Raw genomic sequence first — 18810 nt, 5'->3', positions numbered from 1 at the left:
TCGTCTACTACTCTTTTGTTTTTCTCTTCTTCTTCCTCTCTTCTTCTTCTTTGTCTGCAACTGTGTTTTTTTTTTTTTCATCTTCTTCCCTTGCTTCTTCTTCGTCTACGGCTGGGTTTTTTTTTTTTTTTTTTTCCTCTCTTCTTCCTCTGCTTCTTCTTCGTCTACATCTGGTTTTTTTTCCCCTCTGATGTTCTCAAATGCTGTAATCTGTACAGAAAAAATACAGATTACTTTTGATTTATGTGATAACCATGTTTTTTCTGTACAAAACATTTTCCCCTGCAAGTATACATAGACTGTAATCTGTAATTTTGTATTATGAATTTATGATTGCATGATTATTATTGTTGTGCATTAGTGCATTAGTGCATTAGTTATTATTTTTTAGATTGTAAAGTGCATTGTAGAGTGATATGCTTTTTCTTATTTTTTGTTACTTAGTTTCTCTTGTTGTTCCTTATGTTTGTGTAGTGCTGTAGTTTATTCAAATAGATATGGCTACTAGTGGTAGTGGCGGGCCATCTGCTAGCACTGGCGCATCAATATATGATCCAAGCAAAGATCCAACTAGGAAGGCCAAATCAAAAGACCCCAGGTGGAAGTATGGATATTGGCCAGATCTTAATGATAAGAACTTAGTGCGATGTACACTTTGTGGAAAAGATGCCAAAGGAGGAATCAAAAGGCTTAAGCAACATTTAATTGGTGGGTATGGAGATATATCAAAGTGCCCAAAGACAACTGCAGCAATCGCTAGAGAGATGCATGAAGCTATCATGCGAAATCAGAAGAGGAAGCCTGATGTATTTGATGAGGATTATTCTGTTGGTCATCAGGAGGGAGAGGATTTGCCTGAAGAGATAGAAAGTGGAGGGCAACTCCAGTCTGGTGTACCAAGGCCCCCAACTATAGACTCCTCAATAAAGAACCTTGTACCAAGTTCTGGGACATCTTCCAAAAGGAATAAAGCTAATGTTATTACACAAGTGGCAGTAAAGGGTCCGATAGATTCTTATCTTAGACGGACTCCTGAAGAAATAGTTGGTGAGAGGAGGTCTAAAGGTTCTACCCAGACAACAATACAAAGCAGCTTAAGATCAAATGCAGACAGAAAGAAAACTAATGCATATGTTGCAAAATGGTTTTATGAAGCTGGCATCCCATTCAATACTGTCAAGTTAAGGAGCTTTGAGGAGATGGTTGAAGCCATTGCACAGTTTGGGTCAGGATATAAGCCCCCTTCTTACCATGAGTTGAGAGTGCCCTTGCTACAGGATGAAAAAGCTCAAATTGACTGTATCAAGAAGAAATATGAAGATTATTGGAAAAGGCACGGGTGCACTCTTATGTCTGATGGGTGGACTGACAAGAGAGGTAGACACTTGATTAATTTCCTTGTCAATTGTCCATTGGGGACTTATTTTATGGGCTCTGTAGATGTATCTAGTGAGTCTCAATATGCAGCCATGTTATTTCAGCTGCTTGATAGTAAAATTGAAGAAATTGGGGAGGATAATGTGGTACAAGTAGTTACAGACAATGCAGCTAATTATGTTGCAGCTGGTAGAATGTTGATGGAAAAACGGAGTAAGCTTTATTGGACTCCTTGTGCAGCTCATTGTTTGGACCTCATGTTAGAGGACATTGGCAAGTTGAAAGCTTATAAAACAACAATAGAGAGGGCAAAAACAATGACAAGTTTTATCTACAGACATTACAAACTTGTTGATGCTTTGAGGAAAAAGACAAATGGAATAGATCTGGTGAGGTCTGGAGTTACAAGATTTGCTACCTCATTCTTGACACTACAAAGTTTGTACAAGAACAAGGATGCCTTGAAGCAATTATTTGTATCTGATGATTGGAATAGTTCTAAGTTGTCCAAGACAGAGGCAGGTAAGAAAGTACTTGAGACAATACTTGCACAAACATTCTGGAACAGTGTACTAGATTGCTTAAGAGCATCCCAACCAATTTTAGTTGTCTTGAGGTTAGTAGATGGTGATGAGAGGCCTGCATTGCCTGAAGTTTATTTGGCAATGGAAATAGCAAAAAAAAAGATAAAAGTAAATTTTGCCAACAAAGAACGGTCATGGAAGAAGGTGTTAGCAATTATTGATGATCGTTGGGAGGTCCAAATGGATCGACCTTTATATGCTGCTGCCTTTTACCTAAATGCTAGCAAATATTTTGACTACATCAATGATGAGAGACTCCCTTTTGAAGAATCATGTAAAATACAAGATGCATTCATGTCAGTTATTGAAAGAATGGTGCCCGACTTAACTGTGCAAGACAAGATCATACGTGAGTCTCAATTGTACAGAAAATGTGAAGGTAGCTTTTCAAGGAGTTTGGCTTTTAAACAACGGATAGCCGGTGAAGGAGCATTGGATCCTAGTAAGTACTAAGTATTTTTTTTTTTATTTTAATAAGTATTTAACAATATGTGTATCTAATTTTTTCCTTATATATAGTCTCTTGGTGGCAAACACATGGATCTTCGGCCCCTACGCTTCAACAATATGCAATACGCATATTAGGCCTTTGTTGCTCCGCTTCCGGTTGTGAGCGCAATTGGAGCACATTTGATTTTGTACGTATGATCTTGTATATTAGTCTGTAATTATACTTTTTACATCTATTTCTTGACTTAAATAAAGAGTATTTATGGATTCAGATTCACACCAAGAAGAGGAATAGACTAGAACATCAGCGCTTGAATGATCTAGTCTATATCCAATATAATCGTCGGCTTCATTCAAGGTTCCAAGAAAGAAGGGAAAAAGGCAGCAATTGTGATCCATTAATTCTTGATGAAATGAATTGGAGTAGTGAATGGATAACAGGGGATCAAGAAGATGGAGATTTAGTCCATCCTGGAGACGACCTCACATGGGGAGATGTTGATAGAGCAGTTGGTGCATCTACATCGGTGGGGGGTCGTAATTTACCTAGGAGGGCTCAAGGATCAACAAGTGCAGCCAATATTTGCTACACACGTCGTGGTAGGGGAAGGGCCACTATTGAGGAATCATCAGATGATGAAGTTGAAGAAGAGGTCCACGATGTGGTGCGTGATGATGAAGATATTGAAGAAGACTTTGGTGATGGGCCAACTGATTCTATGAATCAACAACAACAGGAGGGAGAAGAATTAGATGTTGATTTGTTAGCTTGATTATGGTTAAACAAGAACAAAGTTTAGCTTGATGGTTTATTTTGTTGTTTTAAAATTTATACTTTAAAGCTTACTAAAGTTTAGCATTTTGGTTTATTTTTATGTTTCTTAATTTCCATTAGGTGTTTTTAATTCTCCCCAAGTAGGATTGGAACCCATAGCCTATCACCTATCATGAGTCATGACTCATATATTAAGGAACAAGGTTTCTCTTGTTGCTTAGTGTTTTAGTATCACTAACTTATATGTATTGATTGACAGGGGGTTAAACATTAAAATATCATGGTTCATGGACTCATGGTCTATGATGGACTTTGTGGATCTCGTTTTGGGCATCATAGAGGTAAGTATATCTAACTACATACTTAAATAGTTAAATATTATATTATTTATAATATTTCATTAGGAATTATATGTTGTTATGCACTTATGCCTTTTGTTTTATTTATAGCTTTTTTTTTATGAATAATTTTTTTATTTTTTGTTGTGTTTTCTCATGTTAGAAAATATATCACTTTGCAATTTGCATTGATATGAATTTCATGTTGAATGTTGATTCTTGTCTCTTGATGTTGCTTAAAGTGTGTACTTTTTTCCCTTGATGTTGCTTAAAGTCGTGCTTCTTGTATTTTGATATAACTTAAAGGCTTGATTTTTTACAAGCAATTTAAAATTAAGTATATCATTGTTATACAGTTGTACTAGATATTATAGATATATTAAAAAAATAGTAACGTCTTTTTTGGCGCCGTATTCGCCGTAAGGCAGGCGCCTTCTCGCCTAAGCGCTTAGACAGCCCTCCAGCGCCTTGGTTCGCCTTGGCGCCGTGACAACTATGCCATAGATAGATTAAGAACACCAAGAACAATAGGATAGAAACTATAATCAATAAAAGCGTACCTTGTTTGGGATCCATAGTAAAACAAAGCGCAGCGGAAAACCTTTTTGATCCAATAGCAATGTACTTCTCCTCATTCCCTTATGATCATTGGCTAGATGAGGAACCTGAACGTACAAGGGATGAAGCCACAAGAAACTCTGTCTCTTTCTCTTTCTCCCTCTCACTTCAAAATGTACGTTATGAATAAGATTAGGGTTAGAGAAGGGACCTAGCTCTCTATTTATAAAGTTTTCTAATGGACCCACTCATCACAAGTCCAATGATTAACTAAAGCTCACACTAGGTTAAACTAATTAAAGCCCGTATGTCTCACTTAATTAGACCAAATAATTAGCCTGATTTTATTAAAGCACAAAAACCCAATTAATATAAGCCCACATAGAAATATTCTAATATTCTCCCACTTGGGCTATATTAATTGCTATCAATTTTGAAAACTTATTTTGTCCTTAAAAAGCAATCTCAAGCTAATCATCACCTTAATGCACGTGCCTTTATAACGGTTTAGAGACATCTCTAATAGTCAATCCTGTCCCATAGAGTTTCAAGCATCGAATCATGGCGGTAACTGCATCTTGTAAACGATACAAGACCTTCCATGGTCACAAGAGCTCTCAACTTTACTAACATGATTTAATATAGTTGTGTGGGTATTGGATAACACCCATATAATGGTTCCATATGTGTTTTTCCCCTTGTCAGTCCAATTTTCTCTCCCTTAAGTGATACAACTACATTTGAGAAAATTCTTTATGGTTCCAATGAACCTATATGTCTTATCTTTAATAACTCGAGTTATACTTTATGTGTTATAAGACATACCTTAAGGCTAATAACTGAATGCCCTAGCCTTTGCTCAAGGTTAACACATATTTTAAGACTTCAAATATTTATATATATAGCATGCCAACATATAAAACACCCATGTGCTAAATACAACAATTATAACAAAACTGCATTTTATTAAATAGAATTGCATGCAAAAGACAATTAATATATAATTCCAAAAATTACCAAAAGGTAGAAGTACAACTAAAAATTTTATTACATAATAGAGAAAAATAAAATATCTCCCACTAAACAACCGCATCCCATGATGCTCCTAAGCCCATGCTAATGATATGTCTCTTAAAAACACAAGGGCGAAGGCCTTTAGTCAGGGGATCAGCTACCATATCATCTGTACCGATATGCTTCACTATGATGTCACCTTAACCTTTTCCTTTATGATCAAATATTTAACCTCCATATGCTTGAACCCTATGATACATTTGTTGTTAATAAACAACACAAGTGTACAACTAGATGGATTTAGCCACAAAATCAAATATTTGTCAACTCCTTTATGAGGTTCCTGAGCCAAATTACCTGAGTAGTTGCTCCATAGCATGTTACAAATTCTGCTTGTATAGTCTAAGAAGTTATCAATTTCTGTTTCGCACTTTTCCACGATATCGCCCCACCTGCCATTAAGAAAATATATCCTGATGTGAACTTCTTGTCGTCCTGACAACCAACAAAGTCAGAGTCTGTATACCCTACTAGCTATAGGTCTTGAACACGTCTGTAAATCAACATATAATTCTTTGTCTCTTTTAAGTATCTCAAAACCTTCTTAACAGCAACCCAGTGATCGTGACCAAGGTCTGACTGATATTTTCTTAGAACTCATATTGCAAAAGCAATATTTGGTCTAATACAAACTTGAGCATACATAATACTTCCAAGTGCATTAGCATAGGGTACCTTCTTCATTAAATCTCTCTCAATATTACTTTTAGGGCATTGTAATAAGCTCAGTTTATCACCCTTGAGAATTGGAACATTCTCAGACTTGCAATCCAGCATATTGAACCTCTCCAGAACACGATCAATATATGCCCTTTGAGAAAGACCTAACAGTCAGTGAGAACCATCCCTATGGATCTCAATGCCAAGGACAAAAGACGCATCACCAAGGTCCTTCATGTCAGACTCCCTAGATAACAATTGCTTTGTCTCATGCAACCGTCCTAGATCACTACATGCAAGCAAGATATCATCCACATACAGTATAAGGAAAATAAATATGCTCCCACTGACCTTGTGATATATACACTGATCTACCTGGGTCTCAACAAAACCGAATAAAGTCACAACACTGTCAAACTTAAAGAACCATTGCCTGGAGGCTTGGTTGAGCCCATAAATAGGCTTATTAAGTCTACATACAAGATGATCAGAACCATTCACCACAAAACCTTCAGGTTGAACCATATAGACCACCTCATCAAGGTTTCCATTCAGAAAAGCAGTTTTTACATCCATCTGGTGTAACTCCATATCAAAATGAACTATCAATGCCATGATTACCCTGAAAGAATCTTTCGAAGAGATTGGGGAGAAGGTCCCATTATAGTTTATTCATTCTCTTTGAGTAAATCCCTTGGCTACCAGTCTGGCTTTAAATCTCTCAATCTTCCCTTTGGAATCCTTTTTAGTCTTATACACCCATTTACAACCGATGGGCTTACAACCTTCAGGTAACTCAACAAGCTCCCAAACACCATTATGTTTCATCAATTGCATCTCATCTTTCATTGCATCTAACCACAAATCTAAGGACTAGAATAGTATCTGAATTAGAAACTGGATCAATCACACAATCGATGTCGTAGTCATGTTCTCCCAAATAGAGCATGTAGTCTGGTGGTATGGCTAACCTCCTCTCCTTGGTGGATCTCCTGAGTGGAGCCTCCACAACCACATCCTAAACCTAAGGAACTTCAGTAGGAGCTATATCAACAACATGCTCCTATATCTCAATAGGTGCAGCAACCGGTGTAGTAGGCTCTACATCCATCTGAGTAGGTAGAGTAAATGATACAGTCGTCCCAACCTCATTACTGTTCTCTATGGTCTGAGAACAACTACCCTTCTCGACCACGTCAAGTTCCAGAAACTTTACTGTCTATGATTCCATAATTGTAGTACCTCCGCAAGGGTTATAAAATCGATACCCCTTGGAATGAACAGGGTAAGCAACAAAGTAGCAACGAATAATTCTGGAGTCCAACTTGCTCAAAGTTGGATTATACAACCTTACTTCTACAGGACATCCCCAAACTCTAAGATGGTTCAAACTAGGTTTCTGTCTAGTCCATAACTCAAAAGGAGTTAATGGAACAAATTTAGTAGGGACTCGGTTAAGGATGTAAAGGGTTGTCTTCAAAGCCTCACACTATAAAAAATGAGGTAAATTTGCCCTACTAACCATACTTCTCATCATATTCATAAGGGTGCGATTACGCCTTTCGGCCACCCCATTCTGCTCAGGACTCCTAGGCATAGTAAATTGACCTACTATCCTAGAATCCTCCAAGTATTTGGCAAACGGGCCTTTAAGCTGTCCAGCATCGCCATGTCTACCATAATACTCGCCACCTCGGTTAGATCTAACAACCTTGATGACTTTTCCTAACTATTTTTCGACTTCAGTCCTAAAAATATTAAATTTATCAAGAGACTCAAACTTTTCCTTAATCAAGAACATATAACCATATCGGGAATAGTCATCAATAAATGTGGTGAAATAAAAATTTCTACACAATGTAGCTGTATAGGGTCCACTGATGTCAGTGTGAATAACCTCCAATAGGCTACGGACTGCCGACTTCTTTATCTTTGTCATTTTTCCTTTACTACAATCTACAGGTCTCTGGGTCACCTTCAAAAGTGGGCAGGATATCAAACTTTATCAACCTTTCAACTCTTTCCCTAGAGATGTGACCAAGCCTTTTATGCTACAACATGTAAGATTGTTCTTTATGTAAAGGCCTTTTGGGAATAATTCTTTCAACATTATAAGAGACATAAATATCATGAGGAGCTAAACATAATCTATATAATCCATTAGGCATAGTACAGTAACCAACCTTATTTGAATTGAAGAACAAATTAACCATAGCATTCTCTATTTCAAAATGGTAACCGCACGAATCTAAAATTGAAACGGAAATTAAATTATGCCTAAAGGATGATATATAAAAAGTGTTTCTTAACATCAATTTAAAACCAGAGTCTAGAATTAAAATGACATCTCCCACGAATTCCACGTTAGCCTGTTCATTGTTCCCCACAGTGAGCTTTGATTCATCCTTATTTGGCTTCCTCCGATTTATGAATCCCTGTATGGTAAGAGTAACATGGTTAGTTGCACCGCTATCTAGCCACCAAGAACTAGATGGGGCTTCTGATAAATTGGATTCACAAACAAGTGCCAAAGAATCATTACCTGCATGCTCACGTTTAGATAACCAAGTCTTGTACTTAGGGCATTCCTTTTTCATATGACCATTTTTCTTACAAAAGAAGTAGTGGCCACCCTCCTTCTTAAAAAAGGGTTTCTTAGGACCAAAATTGCTAGATTGGCTAGACTCTTTATTGATTTCCTGAGCAACTTTATTAATATGAGATTTAAGCTTTTTACCTTTACGAAAACTAGATCTAGAAGCAAACAAGGTTGTTGGGATTTTCTCCTTCTTCAGTTTTTCTTTCTCAGCAACAACTCTAGAGATTTAAGTCATTAATGGTCCAGGTTTCATCTTTGGAGTTATAATTGGTTTTGATGATCCCAAATTCAGAAGGAAGGGTATTTAAAGGTTGATGGACAATGCAAGGATCAGGAAGAGAAATATTTAAGGCTTTGAATTTGGTTTAGTAATCCACCATCCGAATGATATAGTCTCTAACACATCCAGAACCATCATACCTCAAATTGAAAAATTCCTGCAAAAGAATTCCTATTTCAGCATTTGATGAGACTGGACTTGAGTGCTACTGCATCCAACATATCTTTAGCAGTGCAATCAGCAGGAAAATCACTTTTTAGGTGATCTTTGATCGACCTCTTCATGGACAGTAAACAGATGCGGTTGCTCTTTACCCATGCAGCATGCACCAATTTTTCATCATCGGTGCTCTGATCAGTGAGATCTGCTAGTTTATTCATAATAAGGGATGTGTGAATATCTGCCATTTCCATGGCAAACAATACATCCTCTTTCCATTTTTGAAATTGGATCTAGTAAGAACCTCAATGGTAACTATATTATTGTTGACAGAAAAGGTGACTGAAAAAATAAACAATGTATATCATTTGCATAATGTGAGTACTGTGTAACTTAAAAATATATAAGTACACCAATTAAGAGTTCACAAACATCATTATGTAAACACCTTTGGGCTGAATTCATAATATGTAGTTGCAGAACCCTCCACATATCAGCGGCTATGAAAACATATTCCAACCTTTGATAGGCTATCACCTTTGGGTGTGTAGACTACTTGAGTTAGTCAATTCTCAACCATATGTTGTCTATGTGACCTTCTAAGTACTAACACACAATCACCTCCTTTGGGTGTATGATTATGCATTAGAACTAGAGACATCACACTACCGTATAAGACCGATATTCCACAAATTCAATCAAGAAGACCACTTTGGTGGCTAGAACTTAATCAAATTTATGAAACTCTCACATATTGGGATATACTTAATATCATTCACATCAAACTAAATAATATGTAATTTTAGACTTGAAGACAAGGGGTTAAAAATTGTCCTTAAAATTACATTAGATATTAATAACATTGTTTAATACTTTAATCATCTATTAGGATATTTATTTATTTATTTTTAATCCTATGAATAGTACTATGGTACTATTTATCCTCAATAATTAGGGTTTTAAACATATTAATCCTTATTGATTAGGGTTTCAAACCTAATAATCCTTATTGATTAGAGTTTCAAACTTAATAATCCTTATTCAATTAGGGTTTCAAAATAATCATTCCTAAACAATTATGGTTTTAAAATAATCATCCTTAATCGATTAGAGTTTTGATTATGGTTTTAAATCTTATCATCTTTAGTTCATGGATTCAATCTAAAAACTATAATCTATCCCTCATAAATTTGATTAGAGTTTTAAACCTAATGGATTCAATCCAGAAACTTTAGTCTATCCCTTGCAAATATGATTAAGGTTCTAAACCTAATCTATGGTGGCTCTGATACCACATGTAGGATTAAAATCTCGTGAGAGATTTTAACCTTAGACCCAATAGATCACCACAGATAGATTAAAAACACCAAGAACAAGGAAAAAAAACTACAAACAATAAAAGCGTACCTTGTTTGGGATCTATAGTAAAGCAAAGTGCAGCGGAAAGTCTTCTGATCCAGTAGCATGGTATTTCTCATTCTTTTCCCTATGATCACTGGCTAGATGAGGAACTTGAATGCATAAGGGAGGAAGCCACAAGAAACCCTGTCTCTTTCTCTTTCTCTTTCTCCCTTTCTCTCCAGAATGCACATTGTGAATAATATTAGGATTAGAAGAGAGACCTAGCTCTCTATTTATAAAGTTTCTCAATGGACCCACTCATCACAAGTCCAATGGTTAACTAAAACCCATACTAACCAGTCCATATTAAACTAATTAAAGCCCGTATGTATCACTTAATTGGACCAAATAATTAGCATGGTTTTATTAAAGTACAAAAACCCCATTAATAAAAGCCCACTTAGAAATATTCTAACAATAGTGACTCTGTTCTTCTTCTTTTAATAGTCTAAATCATCCTAAGTTTATTTTTGTAAAATAGTTGTCCTATCTTTCTTTGAAAAGTTTAATTATGTCCAGTTCTGCAAAATCTATGTTGATCTTTTCTGCTTGGCAGGTTGAGAGAGTGATCTATGGAGGACGAGAACCTGACCCACTTCAAGTAGAGAAGGCTAAACTAATCCTCAAAGTACTTCAATTCCTTTTCCCAACCTGCTTTCTTACCCTTGCTTCTTCACAGGTTATCTGTCTAGTGTACCATTAACTTAGATTTTGAAATTAATGTAGTTCTCCTTATATGCACTTATGATTTTGGAACAGGAGCATGAAAATGCCATTCTTGAAGCACTTGATAAACTTGCTGATGTCTCAGATGGTGGTGAGTCATGTTCCACTCGGTCCTTGTATTCTCTCATTCAGTTAGATTTATTTATTTAAGCCATGTAACTGTAAGGATAAAATGTTGTGATACCCAGAGGATTCTCCTGATCAGTTATGGCATCGGTACTCTCCCGCAAGGAGATTCAGAGGAATGCACAAAGAGCGTCAACAGCTCATGCCTTCTATGGGCAGGTTGATAGGCTGAAAAATTACCAAGGCAGGCTTTGGTAGGGAACACGCTGATAGAACTGGCATTCCTTGCATTGATGTGCAGGATGACAAAGGGGCCCCTTAATGACAGCAGACGGTTTTTCATAGGTGCAAGGTGATGTAGATATGACTAAGATAAACACTTTGTATCAGTGAGACTAATTCTCAGCTTTTTTTTCTAGGTGCAAGGTGATGTAGATATGACTTGGATGACAAGACTATATATCAGTTAGACTGTAATGACAGCAGCTGTTTTTCCTAGGTGCAAGGTGATGTAGATATGACTTAGATAACAAGGCAATTTGTATCAGTGAGACTTTAAAGACAGCAGCTTTTTTTCCCTAGGTGCAAGGTGATGTACATATGACTTAGATAACAAAACACTTTGTGTCTGGCAGCTATGTAAGTTTCACTGATAGACTTCTGATGCATCAATATAGGATTTCTTGGTTTAGTAATTCTCTTTGTACCTCCTTGTCTTTCTGCCAACTGATTATAGTGATTGCCGTTGGATTTAAAGTCTACTTTTTCTTTATGCAAGTTCTCCACTTTTGTATGTGGGTTCTCAAGCTTGCATTGTATCTGGAATTCTCTTAAGACTTACCATTTCATAGCCCCAGGGAGATAACAAGGTTGCGCGATCAGGTGAGAAAATAGCCTTTTCTTCTCCTCTTCTATGCCCAGCACCCGTGGTGGTTTCTTCCCTTCCTCACACCCCCTCCGCCAACCCCCCCAGGAAAAAAAAAGAAAAAAAACCACGGGAGGAGGTAGTAAGTTCACACTGATCATGTTTGTCTACGTTGTTTTGCTTTGTAATTATGGTTTAGGCACTGGGGGTGCATGTGATCATTCTCTCCTTCTTGAAGCACATTGGCTGCTAATTCATTATTTTAATGGTCTAAATTGACCTCCGAACACATAAGAATAACCTGATTCAGCTGGTCTTGAGAAGTCATTGGTCCAATTCCTGGTGTGCTTTTTTCCATTTTTTGGTATTTCCCTTTTTCTTTTACTATAATGGTTCTTTTTGATTGCAGGAGAAATTAGAAGGAAAATAAGTGAAATTTTTAAACTTATAAAAGAAACTTCTGTAATTATACGCACATAGTTGTATTATTAACTCCAAATCATTTCATATATGGTTGTAGAAGTTCATTTTACTTTGCATCTAAATTCCTTGGATTTGGAAAATAAAATAAAATTACATCTAGAGAGCATCATTATTAAATATAGTAGGAAATAAATAGTTTATACAATCATGAGGGATGATGATTACCAAAGCTCTTTTTTTTTAGGTTTAAATATTTTCACTTCCCTTCAATTTCCCTTGCAACCAAACAGAGCCATTAAGAACAAAAAATTTAGAAATATTGTTGTCCCATTGCACATGGGCATATTTGATGAGCCAATTCTGAATCTCAGTTGGCTTCACTGGACAATGACCAAGTTAAATCAGTTCCACACATAATTGGTAGCTAATTATGAGGGGTGAAAGATGAAATGTGGTGATTTTTCTTGGAAGCAGTTTCTCTAGGTGGCATTCTTATGGTTTCTTGACAGGTGTCTCTATACTCCATTCTGTTTCCTCTGTGAAGTCTAAAACTAGGAAAATTGCATGAAACAGGTTAGCTTACATGAGTTTCTGAACTTCAACTTGAAAAACTGTACGAATCTGGAACTTTATCAGGGAAGAACAACCGTGAAATTTGGAAGATTGGGCTTTAAAGACCATGAATGGCTGTTAGAACTGGAATGCTGTATGTTGGTTTGTTGCCTTCTCACATGAAAATTAATTCTCTTTTTAGTTGATCTATAAGCAAAATAGTGAGAATATGTGGATATTTTGTAGTTGATCTATTCTTTTGTTTGGACTGAACATAGTTCTTTTTTTTTTCTGATTAAGAGAACATAGTTATGTTCTGAAGGGGAAAGTTTGACTCATTTAGCTTTCGGACTTACAGGCTTTGTCTGTTGGACTGATTGCTTCTCCTTGTGGGTTTTGTGTTAATTTCTCTGTTGCAACTCTCTTTTCGTTGAATTAATGTGTTAGTTCAGTCAGTTTTTTATTTATATGATGTTTTTTAACTGCGCAACATCTTTCATCATATGTCATGGTCGTCATACAACATCCTAAAAAAAATCATTTTTTAAGTTGAATATATCGATCACACAACTCTCTGAACACACCTCTCTCCATTTCATGCTGCTATTATCAAATCATTTTCCTAAATGAAATCTGATAAGCAGGGCACGGACATCTGAGTAGCAGAATTTGAACAAGTAAAATTCCGCGTCTTTTTTTTTTGGTATAAACTAAAATTTATTGTGTCAATGCTTACTTGTACTTTTTTTTTAACCGATGCAAATTAAACCTGTTAGAATCAGTCTTATCCCCCAATGAAAAGGCCAATTAGGTGTTAAAAAAATAAAAGTAAAATAGATTGTCTATGAAACAGAAAAAAAAAATATAAATGATACTAGTGTTCCAAAACCTTCTCCAGCTGTGTCTTGTCTGTGATGGTTCTCCTAGAAGATGCCTTCTCTCGACGATATTTAGGGAGGGGAAAGTAATATAACCAAAAGACTCAAACTTGAGATCCCCTGATGAGGGTGGGTTTTGTGTATCACACCTGCACCAATTGCGTTAGGTAGTTGTTCTAACGGAGGAATATCATGTCTCTATGAGTCTCTTGGATTTGAAATGATTTTTAAGGACTCCTAATATTGACAGGTTATCAACACAAGTGCACCCGTGCTGCTTCAACTTGATCGATGGATTGGAATCTTGATTACTCTTGATTTTTTCGGTTGACAAATTGCTAATCTCACAGTGGATTAAGCCATCATAGTCTAATCACGTCATATTAAGGTAGTGTTTGGTATGCATTCCCATTCTCAAGATGCGAATGCGTTTTTAACTAAGAATGTGAACACTATTTGGATGCATGTTCTGTTAAAATGTGCTCTTTATTTCAAAATGCTTAAGCATTTCACCAAACACCTCATGGGTTATTTACCAAAGATTGAAAATTAATAGCAAGGACACAGAAGCTTGCAGTTCACTTTTGCAGCATCAATTGCCCATTTTGCAGCTTGCGACACTGCCTTGCAACCTCAACCACTCGAGGCTTTGAAGTCTTCCCAAGAAGGTTAAACTCATCTAGCTTTGGCAGAAGTTTTTGTCGCTTCCAAAGCCTCCTTTGTGACCTCTGCAATAGTCTTTGAGGGCATCTTCGAAAGAACCATAATTGGAAGCTGAAGCAAAGTATAGCAAAGTCTGTTTGGATGATTTTTTATGCTTGATGCTAATATAGTGACTGTGTTGATGACTACTTGGAAGTTGAAGAGCAGTATAAGGAAGACTCTGTCTGTATGACTCTTGATGCCTTATGATGCTTAAGTCGTGCTATTGTTGATGAATATTTATAAAGATAGGTATATATAAACGTTTAAGCAGCTGTACTTTGCATACGGAAGACGAGGAGCTTGCAACAATGGTTCTCACCTTAAAATTTCATGTTTGAGTTTCTTAAAATCTCTATTATAGTCTCCTCCACTTCATGTTGAATTTTTGGTTCCATTTCTGGAAAATATGTAACACCCTGAATTTTGAGGCAACTAAACCCCAGTGCTAGGACTTGATTGATAAGAGGGGTAATGGGCTGTTATATTATGGATCCCACATGTACAGCAATAGAAGGTGGAAATTGATAAATTTATTAGGCCAATAGGGGGAGTAAAATAACTCGAAATATGTGGAATTAGTCCCACACACGGTGGATTATGAAGTACAGAAGATTTGGCTGCTAGGGGGGCCAAAAATAAGGCAACCAGCAAGCTACCATGTTGACAACCTGCCAGCGGTTGGACCTGTCGAATGCCTAACAACAAGCCCAAAATGGAATCTATTGCTATGGGGCCCATATGTCTTCGTGTATGCTCGAACCATTTATATGGTATGGAAGTGCATATTTTTTTGGTCATGTAACACCTAACATGAAATGGGTTGAGTTGGTCTGTAGGCCAGTGCACAAGAATAACGAAGTTCCTATAAAACTGGGTCACAGCCAAATAGACCCTAAGGATCTGTGGCTATAAAAGGAAGCTCCACCCCTTTATTCTCATTTCTCACCTACAGTAAATGTAGGCAGAGAGGAGAGATAGAAAAGAAGGGAGAAAGGAAGGAAGGAAGAAGAAGAAGGAAGAAGAAGGGCTATTGTTGTTCTTACTGCTGCCAGTAGGGGTGAAAGTTTGGCCCTGACAACCCGAACCCGCCTTAACCCACCCTAAGCCTGAACAGGGCTTGGGCCAAGTTTTTTGACCCTGAGGGCGGGTTAGAGTTGAAAAACTCAACCCTGGGTCAGGGTCAGGTCGGGCTCGGGTTGAGTTCTAGGCCAGGCCCAACCCTGACTTTTAACCCCGAGTCCCTGATTATATAATATGTATAATATGTATACACTCATTTTACATTGTTAGTTGTACATATTATTATAATATATACACATTGTAACATAAGTTATAATATAATATATTATAATGTTCTATGCAGACACTGCTCACATTTTTACTTTTAAAAAACCAATACATTATTATAAAGTATAAACTCATTAATCATCACTCATCACCCACTTTTGATTTTAAAAAATTTGTTGGAATGATGTCTTGGCATTAGTTGTATGTAAGAACCCGACCCAACCCGACCCACCCTAAAGGTGGGTTAGGGTTGAATTTTTCCAGGCCCTGGCAGGGTTGGGCCGGGCTCGGGCCCAGTTAAAGGGATGCATGGTTGGGCTTGGGTTTTAAAAAACCCGACCCTGTTTCATCCTTAGTTGTCGGGAGGCCGCAGCCCTGCCATGGAACTGTTGTTGCTGCTCTCAAGGTGCTGCCAAGGTTGTTACCATAGCCGGAATGAGGTCTGGAGCTAGACAGTTGCACCTGGGAAGCTGCTATTGCCTATTCAACTCCTAAGACCTACGAATAAGGAAATTTTTCTTGACCTACCCTGTGGATTTTTGGTAGTATAATTCTGCCAATAGGGTTAGGGTTAGTGTATCATTAAATTGGAGGTAGGGAAATGGCTGTGGGAACTTAGTTTAGCTCCCTACAACTAAAACCCTAATTTTGGAACCTAATTGATTGTGCAATTGTACCTGGAACCCTAGATCATAGGGCTTTTCCCAATTGGGTAAAATTAAATGAAATTGAAGCTGGGTTAAAGCCTTACATATGCTCAATTTTGTCCAAGAATGGACAGAAGTTGTAGTCGGGTTACTTGGGTAGGAAATTGGGAGAACTGGAACCCAATCGGCCCTGTGTTCAATGAATTGGACTGCAATAAACCAAATTGGCACTTCACCCAGACTGAGCATGACTAAAATAGTCTATAGAGTGAATTTGGTGGTGTAGAGTGAATTTGGAAGCCTGAAAGCCAGGAAAATTGCCCCAGCAGATTTTGTTCACAGACGGACAGAATTCTGCAGTTTACAGACTTGAACTGGTGGGCACGAGCGGCCAGCCAGTTGGGCCAGACCATACCCGTTGGTTGGGGTCTCAGAACCCTAAATGGTTGCTGGTTGGGTCTAGGTGCACCCTGTACAAGGGTGGGGCCTGCTGATATATGTTAAGTAAGATTAAGCCCTTCAAAGATAGTTGTGGTAGGAATCCCAGAGCCCAAATCCTATCACTTAATTGGTTTAGAGGACTCTGCCATAGTTAAGGAATATACATAGGGAGTGTGAGACCATACCCTTTTACAGAAATTAGTACAATGAGGAATAAGCATGTATTGGGAATTAACCCAGTTAGCTGAAGTCTGTGATAACCCATAGGTTGCCTCCAATGGGTGTCTGATGACCCATGTACTATGTGGCTTAGTCTGTTTAGACAAATAGGAACCCCGAGATTGTGCAGATCTAGTTAGTGACCTACATAGGGGTTAGAGAGCCAAATTGGTTAGGTAGGTAAGTTGTTGGGAGAGATGCTAGTCAGGAATCAGTGCTTCTGTCCAACTGTTGGTTTGGATTCCGGTTAGAGAATTCAACAGGAGTTTAGGAAGTTGGGTTTCCTTGAACAGTGAATACTGAAACTAACTTAAAATATTAATTGTTTAACTAGACACCTAAGATACTCGACAAGGATAATCGTGAACGAAAATTCAACGAAAAGGTACCAAATTCGGGAATTAGTATGTGGGTGATTGTTTTATTTTACAGAGTGTTTCTATATACTTTTATGTTTATGCATGCTTATGTGTATGTGATGGAAACCATGTTTTAGATTTATTTTGTATAAAATTATATATAATGCACATGTGGCATGATTTTACCGACTTTGATGTGATCGAGGTTTTGTGGATGTGTAAAATTATAGTTGTGTAGTGATGATTGTAACATTGACGATCTAAGGCATGGTGTAGTCGAGCTTCTTTCCGGTACTGTGGGCTTAGAGGTCAGTCATACAGCTATGGTCAGATGTGTGTATATATATTATGGATGCATGTAGATGTATATGGTTAGGATTACATCCCAATGCTATAACCCTTTCCTAATAGAGGGTAAGGTATTGGCTAATCCCACTCAGTGGTAGGTCGCAAAGGACTATTATGTCCAGATACGACGTACTATATCCTGAGAGGGCACAGCATGGTACGACATACTGTACGCATGATTGTCAAACAACATAGGAGACCAATGACGGTGTGGGATTCCGGAACCATGGCTGTTAGGGCTTACTATTTAGGGGTTAGCTGTAGCTGGGGGACCGAGATTCTTTCTGAGACTTGCTAACTCCTGCTTGCAGCTAGCTTGTATCTCTGAGGCCCGATATACTGGGAAGGGGATGCCACCTATGCTGCTTATAGCACTTATACCCATACATATTTAGACTTAGTAATTAAAATGGATAATTATAAGTAAAATGGATCATGTGGATGTGCATCTGTGGCTATTACTTTGAGTGTGTGTTGGCATCATGATGTTGTGTGTGCTTGCATGGTCACCCCTCACTGGGCTTGTGAAGCTCATTCCTTGTGGATTTATGTTTTTAGATGGTGGAACCTGATCTGGAGTGGATCGAGACTCAGCAATAGTTGTGAAGTTGTGTCAGTGAGACATGTGGTGGAGGACTGAGATTTCCTTTGCTTTGAGGTTTTATTATTATGCTTGTAAGATATGATTTTATTATAGTAATTGTGTCTGTAATTATTATTTATCATTTAGATTGATCATCATGAGTTATGTAAAATATAGATTTTCCCTTATAGGCGTACTCTGATTTGGTAGACGATTTTGTACTTGTGTAAATTCATCTCTACATTAGATCCTGGTGGTTCAGGCTGATTGGTTCTGTAAGGTATGCAGTGCCACATACCTTAGCCTAATGTGAGGCAGGGTGTTACAAAATATCATAGATTCATCAACAAAGATTTCCTTCTCACACTAAAATCAGCCACATTTCCCCCACCTATCTTGCTCCGGATCACAAGCACAAAATCTCTTTTTAGGTCTCTTCTTCCTCGCCTTTGTCCT

At 37.5% G+C, this 18810-nt stretch overlaps 1 protein-coding gene and 1 long non-coding RNA gene across 3 annotated transcripts in view; both read left to right on the top strand.

Moving 5' to 3' along the window:
* LOC122093739 (protein EMSY-LIKE 1-like) overlaps positions 1 to 11742 on the top strand; it is a 42546-nt gene extending 30804 nt beyond the window's left edge. The window contains exons 6-8 of one of the 2 annotated variants that reach the window (XM_042664197.1): positions 10812 to 10883; positions 11015 to 11072; positions 11170 to 11742. In XM_042664197.1, coding sequence (XP_042520131.1) covers positions 10812 to 10883; positions 11015 to 11072; positions 11170 to 11279 — 240 coding nt within the window. In that variant the 3' untranslated portion in view covers positions 11280 to 11742. Of the gene's footprint in view, positions 1 to 10811; positions 10935 to 11014; positions 11073 to 11169 lie in introns of both variants that reach the window. The other variant, XM_042664196.1, reaches the window with a different exon arrangement.
* An 842-nt stretch (positions 11743 to 12584) lies between these two features.
* LOC122094387 lies at positions 12585 to 14864 on the top strand. Its single transcript, XR_006144755.1, has 2 exons — positions 12585 to 14153; positions 14377 to 14864. It is a non-coding gene; the product is annotated as an uncharacterized LOC122094387 (long non-coding RNA).
* Positions 14865 to 18810: the final 3946 nt, after the last annotated feature.

Source organism: Macadamia integrifolia, chromosome 11 (genome assembly GCF_013358625.1).
Source record: "Macadamia integrifolia cultivar HAES 741 chromosome 11, SCU_Mint_v3, whole genome shotgun sequence".
NCBI classification, from domain to species: domain Eukaryota; kingdom Viridiplantae; phylum Streptophyta; class Magnoliopsida; order Proteales; family Proteaceae; genus Macadamia; species Macadamia integrifolia.
This window is presented reverse-complemented; position numbering and strand designations above follow the sequence as displayed.